Source organism: Notamacropus eugenii, chromosome 4 (assembly GCF_028372415.1).
Source record: "Notamacropus eugenii isolate mMacEug1 chromosome 4, mMacEug1.pri_v2, whole genome shotgun sequence".
Taxonomy (NCBI): Eukaryota; Metazoa; Chordata; class Mammalia; order Diprotodontia; family Macropodidae; genus Notamacropus; species Notamacropus eugenii.
In genome coordinates this window covers 442058353-442078130 of record NC_092875.1, presented here as the reverse complement: position 1 = coordinate 442078130, position 19778 = coordinate 442058353, and the positions used below count along the sequence as shown (strand labels likewise).

General features: G+C 39.5%; 1 protein-coding gene across 7 annotated transcripts in view; it reads left to right on the top strand.

Annotated features, from left to right (window-relative positions):
* Nucleotides 1-2049: 2049 nt before the first annotated feature.
* Nucleotides 2050-19778, top strand: part of CAST (calpastatin) — a 137939-nt gene continuing 120210 nt past the window's right edge. For 4 of the 7 annotated variants that reach the window (XM_072606060.1, XM_072606057.1, XM_072606058.1 and 1 more), the window contains exons 1-2: nt 2050-2766; nt 15856-15924. In XM_072606060.1, the coding sequence (XP_072462161.1) occupies nt 2686-2766; nt 15856-15924 (150 nt within the window). In that variant the 5' untranslated portion in view covers nt 2050-2685. Of the gene's footprint in view, nt 2767-3311; nt 3495-15855; nt 15925-19778 lie in introns of those variants that run through there. The other 3 variants (XM_072606061.1, XM_072606059.1, XM_072606056.1) reach the window with 2 other exon arrangements.

Genomic DNA, 19778 nt, shown 5'->3' with positions numbered 1-19778 from the left:
CATCCTGATGAATATCTGGTCACTGGATCCAGATGGCTCAGGAGGAGAAAGTGAGGCTGGTGACCTTGCACAAGCCTCCCTCACTCAAAACAAAGTCAAGTGCAAGTCATCATTTTTCTGATATCATGGTCCTCTTCAAAAATGAAGGATGAACACAACCTGTGAGTAGGCCGAGCTGCCTAAAACGGGGACCCAGCTATCTGGGTAACCCCTTTCCTTCCCTTCCTTTACCTTCCTTCTTGTCTCCCCTAAAGCCTTGGACCTTATGTACTCTGAAGCCCATGGATTTAACAGTGAAGGGTCCCTGCCCAACCTCCACTCAATGGCTGACTTAGAGTGCAAGTCAATAGTAACAGTTTCTCTTCAAAACAACCACCCTGAGACTCCTGCCCCTCCCAGAGTGATTTATCTATTTATTTTCTTATTTCTATTAAAGGGGCCATCCTCCTGGCTACTTTTTAAAGACACCTATTCACTGAATGGGCATTACCTCACTTTAAGTGAGTACCTGGAAAGGCCTTAGCCTAAAAGACCAAGGTCTCCCATTGCATCCTGGGCCGTCTCCAGTCATCCAGATGGCTCAGGAGGAGAAAATGAGGCTGGTGACCTTGCATAGCCCTCCATCACTCAAAACAAAGTCAAGTGCAAGTCATCATCTGTCCGATGTCATGGTCCTCTTTGAAAACAAAGGATAAACAACTAACCAAGCTCTCTCACTCTCCACAGCAGTTGTTCCAAACCTTGTCTCTCCTTAAGCCTATGAACATGATCCTTCCCACCACCCTTTCAGTCAAGGACCTCACACCTCAAACTTTGAGATTCCCCCAAGCTGACATCATTTCAGCAGAGCTGTTCCTTCTCCTATCTTCCTCGTTTCATTACTCAGGCATCTTCCTCTACTATCCTTTCCTTCACTCTGGTTTCAGATCAAGAGATGGCCCCTTAAATTTCCCAAGACAAATCCTTCCACATGTATCCTTGCTCCTTTTCCCAACTTTTCCAACGAACAGCCCCTATCATCCCCATTCTCTCCAATCTTCAATCTTTCCCAATTTACTGACTCCCTGATAACTAAATATATGTGCCTATGTTTCTCTTATCCTTAAAACCCCTTCACTTGATCTGACCATCTCCTCTAGCCATCATGCTATATGTCTTCCTCACTTCATCTCTCAGATCCTTGAAAGAGCTATCTGTAACTAGTCTCTCCCTTTCCTCTCCTCTGACTCTCTTTTAAGCCCTCTGCAACCTAGCTTCCAACCTCAATTCAAACTGCTCCTTCCAAAATTACCACTGATTTCTTACTTGCCATATCTAATGGTCTCATCTCAAGTCCATTCATCTTAACCTCTCTGCACCATTTGACAAATCTTACTTCTCAGACATTATCTTCTTGATCAGCTGTTGGTTTCCTATATCAGTTTTCACTCTTTAGATTCTGACTTTTCAGAATCAATCCCAGCAATCTTGTCCCTCCATTTCAAAGATGAGATGCACACACGACTACCTATGGCTTTTAGGGGATGCTAACTTTAAGGGTAGTGAATGAGATGCTTTTTGATGAAATATCCTGCTTTAATTTCTCACAGAGAATACTAATCCATATCTGCACGCTAGAATGAAGGATCCAAGGGATTTTCTGAATCGCTAAAATAAAAGAAGCCAGAACTCAGTTCAGTCCAACTTCAACATGAAAGCAGGCTTCACTTTTATCTTCCCTCCCACAGACCACAATATAGAAGAGGAAGGGGAAACTCTGATTTTGAAAACAAATAAATCACAAAAATCCTCAGGTTTGCCTAGCAGGTCTGAACATGAAACAGTGCCCACCTCGGGCTGGTATATCTCCAAAAGAGACTTTTCTTGCTGTTCCTGTTATTTTCACTTTCAACCCCCAAACCAGGAAGTAAGTGTTGTTTAAAACCATCGAAATAAGCCAAGCAATCAAATCAGAACCAACCAAGATTAGGTTTGAGGCTGAAGTTTAAGACCCCTTCTTAATGGACTGGAACCAGCTCCCTTTTTTCCCATCGAAAGTCATCGCAATTTGCTTAGTTCTTGATCCATCGATTTGCCCAAACTTCCCAAAGACGGAGGAGGAGGGAGGGATCCACACAGTCCGATTTGCTTTTGTGTTGTTTTAACTCTTCAATCAGAGTTCCAACCCGTCATCAGAGTCCAAATGACAACTCTTTCCAGAAGGCCAAGCCAAGGTGGAATCCTAGAAAAGGTGCTAATTCTTGGAATGCCTAAGGAAGACCAGAGAATAGGAGGGCCACGCCCCGGTCCCGCTCCCTGCACAGTTACGAGATCGGTCCAGGCAAGTTGAAGAAAGAAACCCTAAGAGGCCGGCCTCCAGCCCTGCTGCCCCTCCTCTCCAAAAGTACAAAGAGCACTGGGCAGAAGAGGTTTGGGGGAGGGAGACAATTGGGTGAAGGCAGAAGAAGGGAGTGGATCAGCAGCATCGGACACCCTAGAAAGGACAGTGGCGGGGGTAGCTGCAGAAACTAGCGGGTGCAGGAAGGGGAGGGACTTGCTGGGGGTGAGGCCCCAGATTTGGCTCCAGGGCTCGATCGGAAAAGCTGCTTCACTGTTGCTTGTACTGCCCCTTTCCTCCCTTCTCTCTCTCCCCCTTCCTGCCCTCCAGTCACCGCTGCACCCTCTCTGAGATCTGCAGCTGTCACCATGTCTCAGCCGGGGAAAGGCAAGAGGCCCGCAGCCTCCCCCCGGCCCAAGCGGGCTGCCGCTGCCCGGGCAGCCGAAGGGGTAAGTGGCTTCTTAGACGTCCCACCCAGGAGGGGTGGGCAAGGTGGTAGAGAGTGGGGAGGGGGTCAACCACAGCCCTACAACCTCCGGACTCCTCCCTCGGCTTTGCCCAATCCGGCTTGCGGCCAGGACACCCTCTTGGGCAAAGGGTGGGGGTGCAGGAGGATGGGGACCGGGCGTGGCTCGAGTTGGAAGCAGATTCCTGGGACCCGACGGGACTGCGGGAGCCCGCTGGGCGTGGCGCGTGCCAGCCCAGGGAACTGAGAGGGTGGCTGGCGGAGGAAGCAGCTGAAAGTTAGCCACAGAGAAAAGGGCACCGTGGGCCAGGGGATAAAGGCGAAGTCGGCTTCCCTGGAGATGCCCAGAATGCTGTAACCGAGCCATTTCTGCCCTGTTCCATGCCTGTCACACCGCCCTTCCCCCCCCAAAATCCGAAGCTTCAGGGCGTGGCTGTCCCGGGAACAACACATCCTCCGGTCTCTCCAGTGTGGCCGAATCTGGCTGACGGGGCGGGGCCCACGGTGGACCCCGCCCAGTGCCTTGCCCTCCCACCTGGCAGCTGCTAGAAGAGCCAGGAGTGAAGTGCCAGCTGAAGCCAGGCGCAGGTGAAGACCTTAAGCCGGCGCGCCTTCACGCACACGCAGCTCCTCACTTAAGCCTGTCCTTCGCCCGGTTCAGGGGATTTAGCTGGGCTTGTCATGGCTTTTGCAAGCTGGTGGTACAAGACGGTAAATATGACATGGGGCTTTTGTCTTGGAGGGACAGGAAAGACGGGTGTGTTCACTTTGCTCTCCCAGACCTGTAGGGGAGACATTGACTATTTGGTGATCAGGAAGGGGTGGGGAGAGGATGCCACTGCTTCTCGGGACCTAAGGTTAAGCTTCAGAAAAGACTCACCCACTTGTGGTATTTGTGTGTGTGTATGTGTGTACATCTGGCTTGTGTGGCTGCTGCCTGCCCTCCAGACAGTCTGAATGAACCAGGCTGTAGAAGTGGAAGAATTCCCCCCTACAAACCTGGGAATTCCTGGTTTGAGAGAAGGTGGAGATTCACCTGATCTCAGATACAGGACAATGAAAACAAAACAAAACAAAAAAAACCAACTCTAGGTACTTTTGATTTAAGCGAAGGCGGGCATCCAGAAATCCAGGACCACCTCTTTTTATTTTATTTTACTTTTTAAGCCAGTAAATCAGGAGACCTCCAGGCAGTAGCACAAAATGTGAAATGGTTTGTGTGCAGGAAGGGATTGAAGGTGTTCCATTTCTTTAGTACTTCGTGAATATCTTTCCAGCTAATGAGCAAAATAATCAAGTTGATGCTTGCAAAGTTGTGGAACCAGGAACTGTGATTTAATACCGTATTGTGGGTTTTTTAAAATGTTGGCGCAAATGGGTTAGCTTGATTCAAGTTTTGTTGACAGCTTTGCTTCATGATAGACAGTTCAAAAAACTGGTTATGTGTGTACCTTATGGTTTTTCATGGTGAATACTTCCTATTCCATGTTTGCCAGTATAATATCCTCTTAAATATACTCAGTAGAAATTTGCTTTGGATAAAACTTCTCAATTCTTTTTCTAAGGCTCCGTTTAAAATGTTGAATAAATGATGTATAGCTAAGCATACCATAATTTAGACATGATAAAGCCAAAGTTAATATCATACTTTGCTTTTTGCTGAGTTATGATTTCCCAGGTAAATTATGCTGGAGTAATAAAATGAAACTGACTTAAATTTCTCAAATCTTTTTATTTTTTTTTTTAAGTTTAGTACTCCATCTAATCTCTTTGTAAAACCTATTATTGTATTCAATTTGGGGACTGTTCTGTATATTTTACCCTACTTGGAATATCTCTGAATTAGCTGTAGTAGCTAGAGTACTCTGCTGAAAAACCATTTGTTTCTTCCCCCTTGACACTTATTAGAGATTATTTCAAACACTTTTAGGTGAGTCCTTTCGTAGGAGAACATTGTTTAATAAAGTTCGGGGAAAAAATGTGAGTAGCCCAACTTTACATATCAGAATAAGTAAGATAAACTCATAGAATATGTAATCTAAGGAGTGTTTGTGTGTAGGAAGTGCTAGCTAGAAGAAATCAAGTGAAATTGTTTAAGATAAAATATTGGATCTCAAATTTCTACTAACTATAATGGCTAATATCAACAAAATTAGCAGTATATCAACCTTATATTTTGAAAAACTCTAATTTGGGGGATAGGGGACTGTTGGAAATGCTAACATTAAATTATATTTTCTTTGTAGTGATAATGCATAGACTAGTTTAAATTTAGTTTGTACCTATAATCATCCTCCAAAGTCATGAATTGCATTGATTATAGCAAGTTAATTAGAGGTGTTTAATGGACCTAATTAGATGCATGGGCTCCAGTGACAGCATTATCAGCACATAGTCATTTGGAACTGGACAGCCAGGCTGGTAGGAGTGTTGCAAGCACTCTGTGACTGCACAGTCTGGCTTCAGTAAACCTGAAGGATTAAGAAATTTAAAATTACAGTCTTCAGATATTTAGGGTAAACAAATGGAGCACATAGGCTTTGAGGTGAATGCCAAAGAGAAGGAAATGTCAGAACACAAGTTTCCCATTTTAGTTGCTAACTGAGGAATAATACAGGGACAACCCTGTTCACAGATGAGGTTTTTTTTTTTTTAATTGGCAAGTTATATCCTTATTATATTATTAATTTTAATTAAGTTGCACATATCCTCCAACAACAATTTTCATATACAAGTTCTTTTTAAAGGGGCAATGTAGTTCTTGAAGGTTTAGAGAAAGTGGGTGGCCATGGACTAAGCATTGCATACATCTTTATGTTTGTCCAAAGACAAGCTGATTTTCAACTCAAAGGAAGACAACTCGTACCAAATATAACTAGAGACTTTACATCTCTTCTTCATTGTTGTCGTTTAAGGCAGTCTAAGACTATTAAAATTCAACAGATGTGACTTTCAAGTTCATTTTCTACATGGATTTTGTAGATTTCTTAATGATAACTTACCATGAATGCTTCACACCTATTAAAATAATGAAAGAAAGAAGTGCCTTCTAATTTAAAAATCTGATCAACCTTCTTTATTTTTTTTATTGCTTCCTCAAGCATGTATAAATCATTAACATTGAGGGAGTGTGAAAAGTTTTCTAAAATTCTATGGGAACTCTTTTTTTCTTATCCATTAGAGCTTCATTCAGCTAATTAGTAAATAAAAATAAGGCAAAGTAAAGGACTATCGAAGTGAACGTTCATCATCAATATTAAGAAGCATTTATCAGACATCTGCTGTGTGCATGATGCTGTCCTAGGTGCTAGAGGCACACAAAATGTAACAACAGTCCCAACCCCATCATAATGGTAGAAAACCTAGCTGCAAACCCCTTCTCCCTATATTGACCTCCCCTTAATTTTTTTGTATTTCAGTTCTTTTGAGATTCCACATGATTTAATAGAAATTTAAACCCAAGCCTGGGTGTGACCATAGACTCCACTCATGAGTTGTTCAGTGCTGTCTTTTAAAAAAAAATAGAAAAATGTGATACAAGCTCCATTCAGGATCACATGGAATCCCAAAACAGAACTACTGATTTTAGCAAGAATTTCCCTTTGAATTCAATGACCCTGACTTCAGTAACTTCAAAACAAGGAAATAAACAGTCAGAGATTAAATGACCAAGATTATTCAACTAGTAGGTACCAAAACTAGGTCTTGAATTCAAATCCTTTTACCTCAAACCCAATACACTTTCTTGTAATCCATATCTTGACCAATAAATAAGAGGGATCATTAATATGACATATCTCACAGATGGTCTTGCAAGTCCTTAATAGGGCTAGGCTAGGGAAATAGGCAATCATCTTATAGTGTATGATTTGAGGGTCATCAAGAAGTTCCTCTGCATCCAAAAATTGCTTCCTACTATATCACAGTGCTTAAAATTCCACCATTAGAATAACAGAATTTAAGATTCTGTTATTATTAAAACTTTACAGATGAGGAAACTGAGGCCAAGAGAAGCAAAATGACTAGCCCTATGTTAAACAAGAAGTTAGTGTCATCATAAAGGGCTAAAAGGCAATCAAAAGCTATGATTTTTTCAAAGAATTGTACAGCTTAATGTAGAGGTATTGGTTCATATATTGAATAATTAATATTTCTCTTATTTCATTCAAACATTTCAAGAAATTCTTATTATCCATACTGCTTGGTTTATAAGTATTTTACCCTTGTTTTGTAGATGGAGAGACCTAAATCGATTATGTGTTTACTGTGATGACATAGAGTCTTCATAGTCTTGGGAATTATGCTGTTATTATTGCTTTAATACCTCTTTAATCTTACTGCCTTGTGCTTTAGCTTTCTCCTTGGGATTTCTCCACTGTTCCCTGTATCAGAGCTTACTCTGATGCCTAGAAACTTGGGCTTATGGGAGATATTGTGGCTCAGCACTTTAAATGCTGGCTTAGAAATCTAGGTATTATGAATTATAACAAACTAATAATGTTCTTTGGGAAGTTGTCTTTCACATGATTCCTTCATCTGTAAAATGGAATGACAGTGTGGTAACCCTACTTGAAGTGGACTAATAATTATAAAGTGCTAAATCATAATATACAACTTACCTGGCTTCTTGGAATGTGGGAGGGAGGGCAGAACTCATTATTGATTATATTTTTATGTCCAAAGTCCTCCACAGAAATCCTCTTCTTATTGTGATGTGGAAGTATTGGTAGATTCTTGAAGGTAGTGGCCATGCTTTGGCAGGTTCTTGCAGGAGAGAAAGGTTTTGAGTATAGACCTTGAGACATATTGAGAGCCAGACTAGCTAAGTATGGAATTTTATTACCAACAGGTTGGTCACTTTGGTGAACTCTAACCATGGACTGCCATTAAATGTCTGTCTATTTAGAAATTAATTGCTCAAGCTTTTGGTGAACTGTCACATTTGCTGTAAGTTCTGAAATTTTCAGTCAGATAGATAGTCAGGGAATAAGGGGTGTTGTTTCATGGTAAGAATAGTGCATGTCCCAACTTTACCCCTTTTGTATGATTTGGGATTGTGTGAGCATCAGATTTCTCTCAAGTAGAATAAAGATGATCATAGATTTTCAAGGGATTTGACAATGTGGCATTCAGCCACATTGGGTTATTCTCTAACCCCATCAAGTTAGGTCCTATTTTTTCAGCCCAACTATTCAAAACCTATCTCTCCTTTGCCTGATGTGTTGTCCTAAGAAGATAGTGCCACATACAACCTATTTTACAAACCTCTTTAGTTTATAGAAACATTAATCATTCAGTGAACTAAGGTGTGGTTTTGGGTCCCCAGGCACTGTTCTAGAGATCATGGTGAACAATAAGTGGTTAAGGCATGGACTCAGTCATACATAAGTTCATATCTAGTGGGGGAACCAAGATATAAGTGAAACAATTAGGATCAAGATAAGTGGTGCTTTGTGATGCAAAGGGCAGAGATCAAGACAGACTAATAATAGCTTGCATCCATATTGCGGTGTTACAGAGCACATTATACAAATGTGAGGCCATCAGTGGTCAGAGCACTCTAGATGGTAATTGACTGGCTAGGAATGACACATCTGTTAAATGGCAGAGGCAGGATTTGAACTCGGGTCTTTCTGACTTGAAACTCAGAAATCTAGTCATTAACCCAGACTACTTCTGCAATAAAGTTCTTTGCACAGATACTATCAACAACCTCATAAAAGTAGTTCAAGTATTATCATTCCCATTTTACAATAAAGAAACCTGATTTGTTATTTAAAAAGCAAAAAAGGAAAGGAAAGGAAGAAAGACAAAAAGGAAGAAAGAAAGAAAGGCAGACTTCTGATTTGATTGGTTTAGAAAATTCCCTCTACTGATGCAGATTGGAATTTATTCTGAAACTCACAGCTTTGGAGAATTGTCAGGGGCACCAGGAGGTTACATGACTTTCTCTGAGGCCTAGGTCTTCTTGAATCTGAGGCCAATTCCTTATTATACAGTGCTGTCCCTTATCAAGAAAGCAGAAAAATTGAATCACTCATGCAAGGTCATGGAGAGGCAAACCAACATCTTTGGACTCCAAGTCCAGTGTGCTTTCCAAAATGTCCAAATGTTGATTAATAGCAAGTGTACATAATAGATCTGCAGTTTCATGTGCAATCATTTTTTTTTCTATTCTACTATATTGTGGAAGTGCTTGCTTTATTTCTTAAATCGAAAATAAAATGAATTTGAAAAAAATGATGACAGTTCATTGACTAATCAAAAAACATTTTATTATGGGTCTATTATGTTCTAGGTGTTATGATGGGCACTGGGGATAAAACTACAAAAAGGACAACTGTTCCTGTCACTGAAGAGTTTATATTCTATTAGAGGGATGCAAGTTCATAGATACACATAGGATACCTACAGAGTAAACCGTGATTTGGAGGATGTGGCCACTAATGGGAGGAGGCGTGGAGAGGGTAGGCATTAGAAAGGGCTGGTTGTAGAGTTTATCATTTGAGCTGAGATTTGAAGGCAGTTATATATGTGTTCTTGGCATGGGAACCAGGATGCAAAAAAGAGACAGAAGTGAGAGATAGAATATAGCATATGGGACCACAGGTGGGCCAGGTTGTGAATGGGGACAGTGTACCCTGGAAAGATATACTGCAACCAAATTGTGGAGGACTTTAAAGGCCAAACGGAAGAGTTTGTATTTTAATCTAGAGGCAAGAGAGAGAAAGGCATTGGGGTATCTTGAGGTGAGGAAGGAATAAGTCCAGCCGCTCTTTAGGAATGTCAGATTGGAGACTTTATGAAGGATTAATTAGAGATTGAAGAGACTCTAAGTATGGAGACCAATGACGATGCTGCTATAGTAATCCAGGCATGAATCACTTGAATCTAGGGCTTAGGACAGCTCATGGCACATAGTAGGTGCTTATAGTAAATACTTATTGACTATTGACTGACTCAGTTATGGTGGTTGTGGCATTAGAAGAGAGAAAGGAACAGATGATAGTATCAAGATTTGACAATTGGTTCAATATAGGGGTTGAATGAGGGTGAACAGTTAAAGGTAACACCTACATTGTGAACCTGGGTGACCAGAACAATGGTGGTACACTCAACAGAATTAGGAAAATTATTTATACTTAGGAAAATTAGAGTTATTTTTAGTGAGAAAGATATTGGGTTCTATTTTGCCATATTGAAATTAAAATAGTTGTGGAACATTCAGATGAAGATGGGCAGCAATCAATATAGCTCAGGAGAGATGAGAAATGAATATGATTTTAGACTTGTCTACATAGTTGTATCCATGGAAGGTGATGAGATTGACAAGAAAGACTATAAAAAGAGAAGAGGAAGGGGCCCAGGGGCAGCCCACATTTAGGAATAGTGTGTAGCTGAGTAACCTGTAAAGGAGACCATTGGATTTGGAGTCAGGTAAGCCTAGCTCTGAATCCTAGTGCTGACAATCTCTCCAAGACTCAGTTTCCTTAACGATAGAATGGGAATAGCCACTCACACTACCCATCTCACAAGGTGTGCTATAGCTTAAAGTGCTATACAAATGTGAGCTATTCTTGGGAAAAAATGGTTTCTCTATAGGGCTAGGCTAACAAACAGTCAATCACCTTCATGGTATGATTTGAGGGGAGCCAAAATCTCTCTGCTGTTACATGTCAAGAATATTGAAATACTACCATTAGAAACCTAAACATTTCGAATTAGAAAGTAATTTTACCTAACCCTGCTCTCTCATTTTGCCATTGAAAAAACAGAGGCCCAGAGAGAAGCAAAAAGACCAGGGTCCCATAGCTAATGGCTATCTCTGGAGATTCATTCCTTTGGTTCTTTAAAACCTTTTATTCTTCAAGATTCCCCTAATAAAATAAAAATAACTATAGGAATGGTCACACTTTAAACTTTGGGAGATAATTTTGGTTCAGGGCTAGGATACTATGGTGAGTCACTATACACTTTTGACCTAGGGCTGGGATAGTGGGGGGAGGGGGAGGAAACCAACACAGAGATTCTTTGATTTTATTAGTTTCTTATAATATGGTTATAAAGCAGTATACAAGTACGACTAACAATGTACATCTAGGGAAGCAGATGGTATTAAGTCAAAGGAGAGGAATTTCCATAAACAAGATGGGGGCCAATCCATCATCAGATTGTATAATACACACCAAACCTGAGACCAGTGAGCTGAGTACAGAGTTGTTTTGGGAAAAGGGAAAGGAATAAGTATTTATATAGTACCTCCTGTGTGCCAGGGACTGTGATAAGCACTTTACAAATGTGAGTTTTTTTCCAGGGCAGTTTTGGTACATTGGGCTTTCTAGAACTAGAACAGAATCAGGCTAATTTATTCTTGTCTTGTGGTATTCTAGTGTAGCAAGTTTAATGACAATAACCACGTTGTAGCTGGCATGGGGCATCACATACTATGTACTAGTCAGTGACTACATAAACCCTCTTCCTTCATTCCTCTATTAAACTCATTACTGCCTTTACCCTCTTCCTGGGTTCTTAAAAAATTGCTGGATATGCTGTGGTATTTTCTTATAAATTAATAGGAATATGCATTCCCACTAATCAGTTATCTCAGAGCTCCCACTTTCATTGTAAAATAAAATGAAAAGACTTCTTTTTCCATAAGCTTTTTCCTAAATCCTCTGATCCCACAGGCTTAAGTTAACATCAACAGTACTGTGGATATACTACTGAGAATAATGTAACAAAAATCTAAAGACATATTTAAATATTTCAACAGTGTATCACAATAAGAAAATCGTAGCCAGAGTTACCTCTAATCATTAACTTCTGGCTTCTCCTCAGCTATGGAAGCACAGCCCTACCATTCATCTCTCTCAGAATGGCAAAGTTTCTCAAAAATTCTCTTTAGGATAGCTGCTCCATAGCATGAGAATTAGTTCTCTCAGGCATTGTCTTTTCAGTTTTTCTCAAAGGTAAGAGTTAACTTGGGAAAGAGATTCTTTTAGTTCTCAAGATGCCCTTCTATCAAAGATATGGTGTTTCTTGTCTATGTGAACAGAACTGTTGAAGCTGCACAAAGAATGATGATAACCTTTTCAATATCCTTCTGTATTCAGATAATGTTTATAGTGGTTTGAGAATCTGTTTTTTAAAGAGACAATTGATTTTCATCATTAGTATTATAAACATGTGCGCACACACATGTATGTGTGTATGTATATGTGTATACATATAATCAAACCAGGTGTCAAGTCTTGACGCCGTCATCTCAACATCTCTCATATCTATCCCTTTCTCTCTTCTCATACCACAACTACCATAATTGAATCAGTCAGTAGTCAATAATCATTTATTATAAGTACCTACTATCTTCCATGAGCCACACTAAGCCCTAGATTCAAATGATTCAGGTCTTTATCACTGATTACCTAGATTATTATAGTAACATTCTCATTGGTCTCCATACTTAGAGTCTCTTCACATATATATGTATATATGTGTATGTATGTGCATATATACATATATGTGTGTATATAATATATATATGCATGTATATATTCCAGTATAGATATGAAGAGGGCAGTTGATGTCCATGCCATTTAAAAAGATGTCCTAAGAACATACATACATTTGAAATTCTTTCCATCTTTGATACTCATCAAATATTCCTCAAGCTGTTGAGATAATTTACAAACTTTAGAAAGAGTTTCAGAGTCTTTTATGTTATCAACTCATTTAAAACAGATAAACTTATCTTTGCCCTTTTAAGATAGGAAGACATATAGAATTTATGGTGAAACATTGACTAGGCTACATCTATGAGGATTATTAAAAGAACCTTTTTCCAGATTTAAGAAAAATATTTGTGCTCAATGTGTAATTTTAATGATCATTGATTGAACAAACCAGGCTATTGGGAAAAAAATTGGGGACGGTAGACATGATTGCAAATCAACTCAATACTGGAGCATAATTTAATTTCTATTTATCTAATTCTGTCAATCTGTTGCCCTCAAAAATTACTTTCAGATACTGAATCAATCAGGAAGCATTTCTTAAATGATTGCCATGTGCTAGATACAGTGCTGTGTGCTAGGCTCTGGAGATAAGAATACAGAAAGAGAGTCCCTGCCCTGAAAGTGTTTATATTAGAGGAATAGGAAACAAAATGTTCAGAGATATAGAATTGGAAGATATGTACAAAATAAATACACAGTGATGGGGGTAGGGAAAGAGATTAACTGGGAAATTAGAAAATAGCTCTTGAAAGAAGTGACAGCTGAGCCAGACCCTTGAAAGGAACCAGGGTTTCCAAAAAGGAAGACATTCCAGCTATTGGGGACAGCTTGTGCAAAGTCATGGAAGAAAATAATGGAATGTTGTATATGAGAGACAGCATGGAGGCTGGTTTAGCTGGAGCATAGAATGTATAAGGAGTAGTTAATATATAATCATCCTTGAAGGATAGACTGAAACCAGGTTGTAAATGGTTCTAAATACCAAACAAAGGCTTGTATTTTTGATAACAGAAAACAGATTAAGCTTCTTGAGCAATAAATAAAATAGATTTGTACTTTAGGAATATCATTTTGGCAGCTGTGGAGGCTTGGAGAAGGGAGATTGAATGCAGGGTGACCAAATGGGAAACTATTGCACTGGTCCAGATGAGTGGGGTTGAGACCCTGGTCCAGGGTGGTTGTATGAGTAGAGAGAAGGAAGCACATAGAGGAGATACCAAGGAGGTAGAATCAACAAGAGAGGAAATGAATGAAGGTGAGGAGCAAAGAGGAAAGAGTCAAGGATGACTCCAAGTTTGTGAACCGTGGTGGATATAGTGATGCCCTCAATGGGAATAGGAAAGTTAAGAAAAGGGATATGATTAGCTGGAAAGATTATAAGTTCCATTTTGAGTTTGAGAGCCTTTTGGACATTCAAGCAGAGTTATACAGCAAGCAGTTAAATATACAAGGCTGGATATGTAGATTTGAGAATTATCTGCCTAAAGATGGTAGTTGAATCCATGGGAACTGATAGTATCAGTAAGAGAGAGGAGAGATAAGAAGAGAGGTCCCAGGACAAAGCCTTAGGGTATAGCCAGAAATAAGAGAGCAGGATGTGGAAGATGATCCTGCAAAGGAGATGGAGAAGCATGGGTCAGACATGTAAGATAAGAAACACAACAGAGAAACTCAAGGAGGAGAAACTTTCCAGAAGGAGGAGGTGCTTAATAGTGTCAGATATTTCAGAGATGTCAAGAATGAGAACTGAGTAAAGGCCATGGGATTTAGGAACAAAGAGATCCTTGGTGATCTTGGAGAGAACAATTCGTTAAATGATAGAGGGTAGAAAAGTGAGTGAGAAATAAGGAAGGGAAAACGTCAAGTTTTTTGCTAGGAATTTGGCAGTGAAGGGGTGAATGGGAGATATAGGACAATGGCTTGAGAGGATAGTAGGAGTTTTTATTTTGCTTTTAAGAATGGGGTAGTTGGGGACATGTAAGGCAGGAGCCGGTAGGTAAGAAGATGAAAACTAGAGAAAGAGGATGATTAAAGGGGCAAAGTACTGGAGATGATAAGAGGGAATGAGATCAGACACAAGCAGAGGGGATTTGTTCTCTAAAGTTAGGATTCAATCCAAAATTAAGGCCTCGAGGTGACAGGTTACCCACCCCTGGCGTTGGTGATCCCTTCACCAGAAGGGATTATGACTCCTCTGGTCATGAAGAGTTAGTTACTATGGCTGAATTGTGCACCACCCTGAGGCTTACCTAGTGATGACCCTCTCCGACCATGGTGAGACCAATCCTCAGAAAACTAGATGCAGATGAAAAACTTTTCTGAATTATTTAGACTTTGGCAGAATGTGTAATTTGCCATGGTGTCTGCCACCTCCAAACCATGACAAAGTATAAGGATTAAACTTTAGCAGAGGCTAAAGGACACTAATGACACTTTTATGTTTCTGTTTCAAATAAAAGGAAGAATTCAGTGCCATCCTTAGTCTTAGTCAGGAAAATAGAAGCTCTTTGAGGGAAATGACTAATTTTTTTGTTTACTTTTGTAGCCTCGGTGCCTAACACGTAATAGATGCTTGACATTGACACCTAATAAAAGTGCTTGTAATTGAATTGAATTGGTTTTTCATAGGCCTAGTATGCTTATTCCCCAAGAGTCATTGGGAGAGTCTAAACATGAACATAAAGTAAAAAGTAGTTTTCCTCTGCAGGAGCACTTTACAATTTCCCTTTATTAAAATGCAGTAAATTTTATGAATATGCCATTCATCTCCTGCTGATCAGCATATAAAAAATAATATTAAGAGCTAGTAGCATCACTGTCAATGGTGAAATGCACTGAATAGTTGACTACATAAAAACTTACATTTGTTCCCAGTGTCCTGGTTCAGGGGAGCTATAGGTTTGACTAATGCAGTCCTTTAATATAATGGAATTATCCTAACACGTAACAAAACATGTAGAGCCTTGCCACCCTAGGGTGTAACCTTTATCCTGTGATCCAGCCCTTAGACAGAAGAGCTCCAGGGGGGTTCAAGGTGCTACAGGAAGTGGGAATGATGAATCAAAGGGTAACAAATTCTGCCCTCTGAGTCAGCACCAATTGTTGCCTCAATGTAACTGCAGGGCAAATTCAGTCCTTGGAGATTCCATCTCTTGGGTGTATCGTATGTCTCAGGTAGTGACAATTTGTGTTTTAAAATTCCATGACACACTTGGCTGGAGACAGGATGCCTAAGTGGCCAGCCAGCCAGATCTGTATTTGTTTAATTATAGTGTGAGTCTTTAGATGCCAAATTTATGGTTGTACATCATCATCATCATCATCATCTTCATTATTATTATATAGAATGACTACTGTGTGGGGTCCATGTGCCTAACATCCATCAAACCTTGTTGGGATGAAGAAACAGACTTTTTGTTTGTCTCTATACCCCCAGCGCCTAGCGTAGAACTTGCCACATAGAATACAAAAATGATTATTGAATGAATGTTGCTTATTGTTGTTGTTTAGTTCCTTATTAGGTAAGGAAATGAAATTGTATGTTTTTCTTTTTACAGCATGGCTCTGGAAAAAACAGTGGAACCCCTTCCAAGGCAGGGGAGAAAAAACAATTTGAAACAACTGAGGTTAGTACTGTGGTTTGGTGGATTCTTTTTAATCATGAAAGACGGATATTGAGTTGTAAAAAAATGAGGCAACAAAGCAGATACACTCTTTTTAGAAAACTTAGCTTAAAGTGAATACTTCCAGGTGGTAAAATAAAGTGGATAAGTGATGGTCATCGAAGAAGAAATTGGAAGGAAAGACTCCTAGGAAAGACCCAAGATACATATCAATGAGATACATTCCCCAACCTATCTCCCCCCTCCACCCGCTCCACCCCCCCAAGTCAGTAAAGAACTACCAATACTTGCCAGTGAGGATAATAGACTTAAAGGAAAACCAAGTGCTTTAAGGAGGGAGAAAAAAGAAAACAACTTGTTGTTGGATTTTTTAGAAAGGGAGCTATTCTTTTAGAGGAATATATTTTAAGGAAATGCTAGTTTAAAAATTTTGTTTCCAAATTGGGTTGTTTGAACTCAAAGAGTCTTCATTCAGTTAAATGGTTCTTAACTTTTTTTTTTAATCATGGACTCCTTCAGCACCCTAGTAAGCCTATGGATTTTATCTCAGAATAATGTTTTTGAATAATTGAAGTGAATCCTAAAGTTTTGGTTAGAGGCTAGTGAAAATAAAGATTTAAATTTTTTTCCTTTGCAAGTTTCACAAACTCCTTGAAATCTATCCAAGCCCACCAGACTAAGAACCCCTGACCTACAATGTTCTATTTCCCAAACAGAATGAAAGGAAAATGCCATCTTTTTGGAAAGATATTCAATTTGCCTTCATTTTACCTAAATTTCAACTCATATATTTATTAAATGAACAAAAAATAGATTGCCATCTTCACATTCCAAAGGCCATAAAGCCTGGTCCTGAAGGATAAAAAATTTATCCTAAGTAAAGTGTGATGTAACAGTTCATTAGAGTTGGAGACCAAGAAGATGGGTTGAAGTCAAAATTCTGGCTTTGTATTTTCTCCACAGTAATAAATTATGCTATTTCTTCCCTTTTAACATGGATGACAATTAAAATGTATGTGCTAAAAAAAAATTGTCCGCAAAGGGAACAGATATGATCTATTGCAAAGTTGTGATCACTAGTCTCAGATCTGATAAGACTGTCTAGCATTTGATGATTCAGTATACTTGGGCAGCTAGGTCTCACAGTGACCTGAATGCCAGGCCTGGAGTCAGGAAGACTCATCTTCCTGAGTTCAAATCCAGCCTCAGACACTTACTAGTTGTGTGACCCTAGGCATGTCACTCAATCCTGTTTGCCCTTAGTTCCTGTAAAATGAGCTGGAAAAGTATGGCAAACTAGTCCACTGCTTTGCCAAGAAAATCCTAAATGGAATCGTGAAGCATTAGACACAACTGAACAACAATAACAAATTTATAGCAAATGTATTTCGAGTTCTTTGTGTATATTTGGACATTTATTGGGTGGGAGCATGATCTTTGGTCTCCTTATGGTGTTTGCTGATGTTAAGTATCTAAATTGTGTTTGTAAAAGGTTTGGTGTCACTTAAAAAGCTTTGATAAGGAGCCTTACTGTAAACAGACCCAAGAGGAATTGAAGCTTTATGCACAAATATATGTGACAGAGTGTGCTTCATTTTTTAAATCGACTGCTTGTATTTCTCTTTCCATGACGGGAAGAAGCAATGCTTTGTAACCCAAGCCTCCAGTCCATGGCTTTATTTTATAACTTCTAGTGAAGTGCAAATTTACAGATCTTGCCATTAGCCATTCTCTGGTAACATCCAGATCTGAACGCAGTGGGCCAATATTCCAGGCTGACAGAACCTGACAGAGGGCAGAGCATCAATCAATCGATCAATAAACATTATTAAGCGCCTACTATGTGCCAGGAACTGTGCAAAGCACTAGGGATACAAAAGGAGGAAAAGACAGCCTTTGTCCTCAAAGAACTTACAATCTAATGGCGAGACAACATGCAAATATATACAAAGTAAACTTTCAATAGGATAAACAGGAAATAATTAAAAGAGGGAAAGCACTAGAATTAAAAAGGGTTAGGAAAGGCTTCCTGTAGAAGTAACACGTAGATATGCGTTTTGGGTTTGAATCAGAGGCAAGACTTCATGTAGTCTTGGACTGAGGGATTTTTATTACCCCTGGCAAAAGTCTCATGTCTGCCTGCTGGGGAGATGATGAAAGGTGTTCCCACTGTATTTTCTGAAGGTGTTTCCTTTATAAGATATCTTGGGCAGATGCTCTTATATTGCATTTAGAAGCTGAACTATATGTTGTATACAGAAACAATAGGAGGGCACTATTCTAAATTAAATGTAATAATTCTAAAAAAAAAAAAGTATAATCTAGATTTGCTGCCTGCCTCCCTCACAGCCTTTGCTAATTTTGGCTTTTGGAAAGTCATCTTGCTTCCTGACATTACTGGGAAGTAAGCTTTTAAAACCTATTCTTTCTTACAAATAATAGCGTTGCACTTACTTCTGATTTCAGATAGCTCTCAAGAGACATGAATTCTGAAAGTTTAAGCTCTAGTTTTGTAATTCAAGTACCAAAGTAGCATTTGTCTGCAAAGGTTACCTAATTTATTGTGAACACACACACACACACACACACACACACACACACACACACACACACACACACACACACACACACACACACACACACACACACACACACACACACACACACACACACACACACACACACACACACACACACACACACACACACACCCCTTTCATAAACAAGCCCAGTGACCTCTGAATATAAACAACTGAATCAGTTAAGATCCTGTACTTGTTAATGCTTCTCTAACCTGCCCTGTAGTGGCCTGCAACAGAAGGGGCAAGACAAAGGTTCCAATACCTCTCTATCCTCTCTCCTGCCCTAAACAAACATGTCCTAAGGTTGCTCCAGTCACAGAGCCAAGGACTTCTTCTCTCTCCCACCAAAATTACTACCAAAATAATTATGATAAATAAGGTATTGTTGTTTATCATAAATCATAGGATTGTAGATCTGGAGCTGAGAAGGACCTTAAAACTTGTCTAGTTAACCTCCTTTTAAAGATAAGGCAGAGAGGGGAAGTCTTACGTGTCATAGGATCATAGGGTAGTAAGTATCAGACGCCTGATCTGAACTTAGTTTCTCTGACTTGGGGGCCAGTGTTCTTTCCCTTATATTACACTGCCTTCCTAATAAAATAATGCAACAGAGCCCAGAATTCAAACTTAGGTCTTCTGTCTCATGTTAGACTGTCCATACAGATTAGTGCTGATAATCAGGATAGAATAAAATTTCTCTATACAAGAACTTAAGTTTACTAATCACTATCAAATCCCTTTGAAATATCATAGAATTATGGATTCATCAGTTATTACACAGACTAGCCAAGGAGTCCTAAAATATAAGATATTGGAAATACAAAAGATGAAAACATTCAACAGTATCGTCAACATCTCTAAATATTTTTTTGCAGGAAGATTCCCTTTCAAACCTGCAATCAAATCTAATTAAAGAATCTGGCAGACACATCTGGCCACATGGGGGAATATGCTCATTTTATAAACACAACCCAGTGAGCTCCTTGGGGGTGGAATTCATAACCATAAAGTGAACATGACCTCACAGATACTCAAGGTTTTAATTTTTTTTATTTAATGATGGGCTAGGGTTTCGCAGATAACTGTGAATAGAAGAGACTGGAAATTGTGCCTCAGGAGAAGGGAGGTTTGGTGCCTATCCCTTTCCTGTACAAGCCCTGGAAGAATTAACTCTGTCTAGCTACTTGATACTTTTTTTCTATTTCGATTCTATACTTTTCTATTCCCCCCAAAAAGTAAGTTTTAAATGACTTGGTTGTTTCTTCTTTCTCTTCT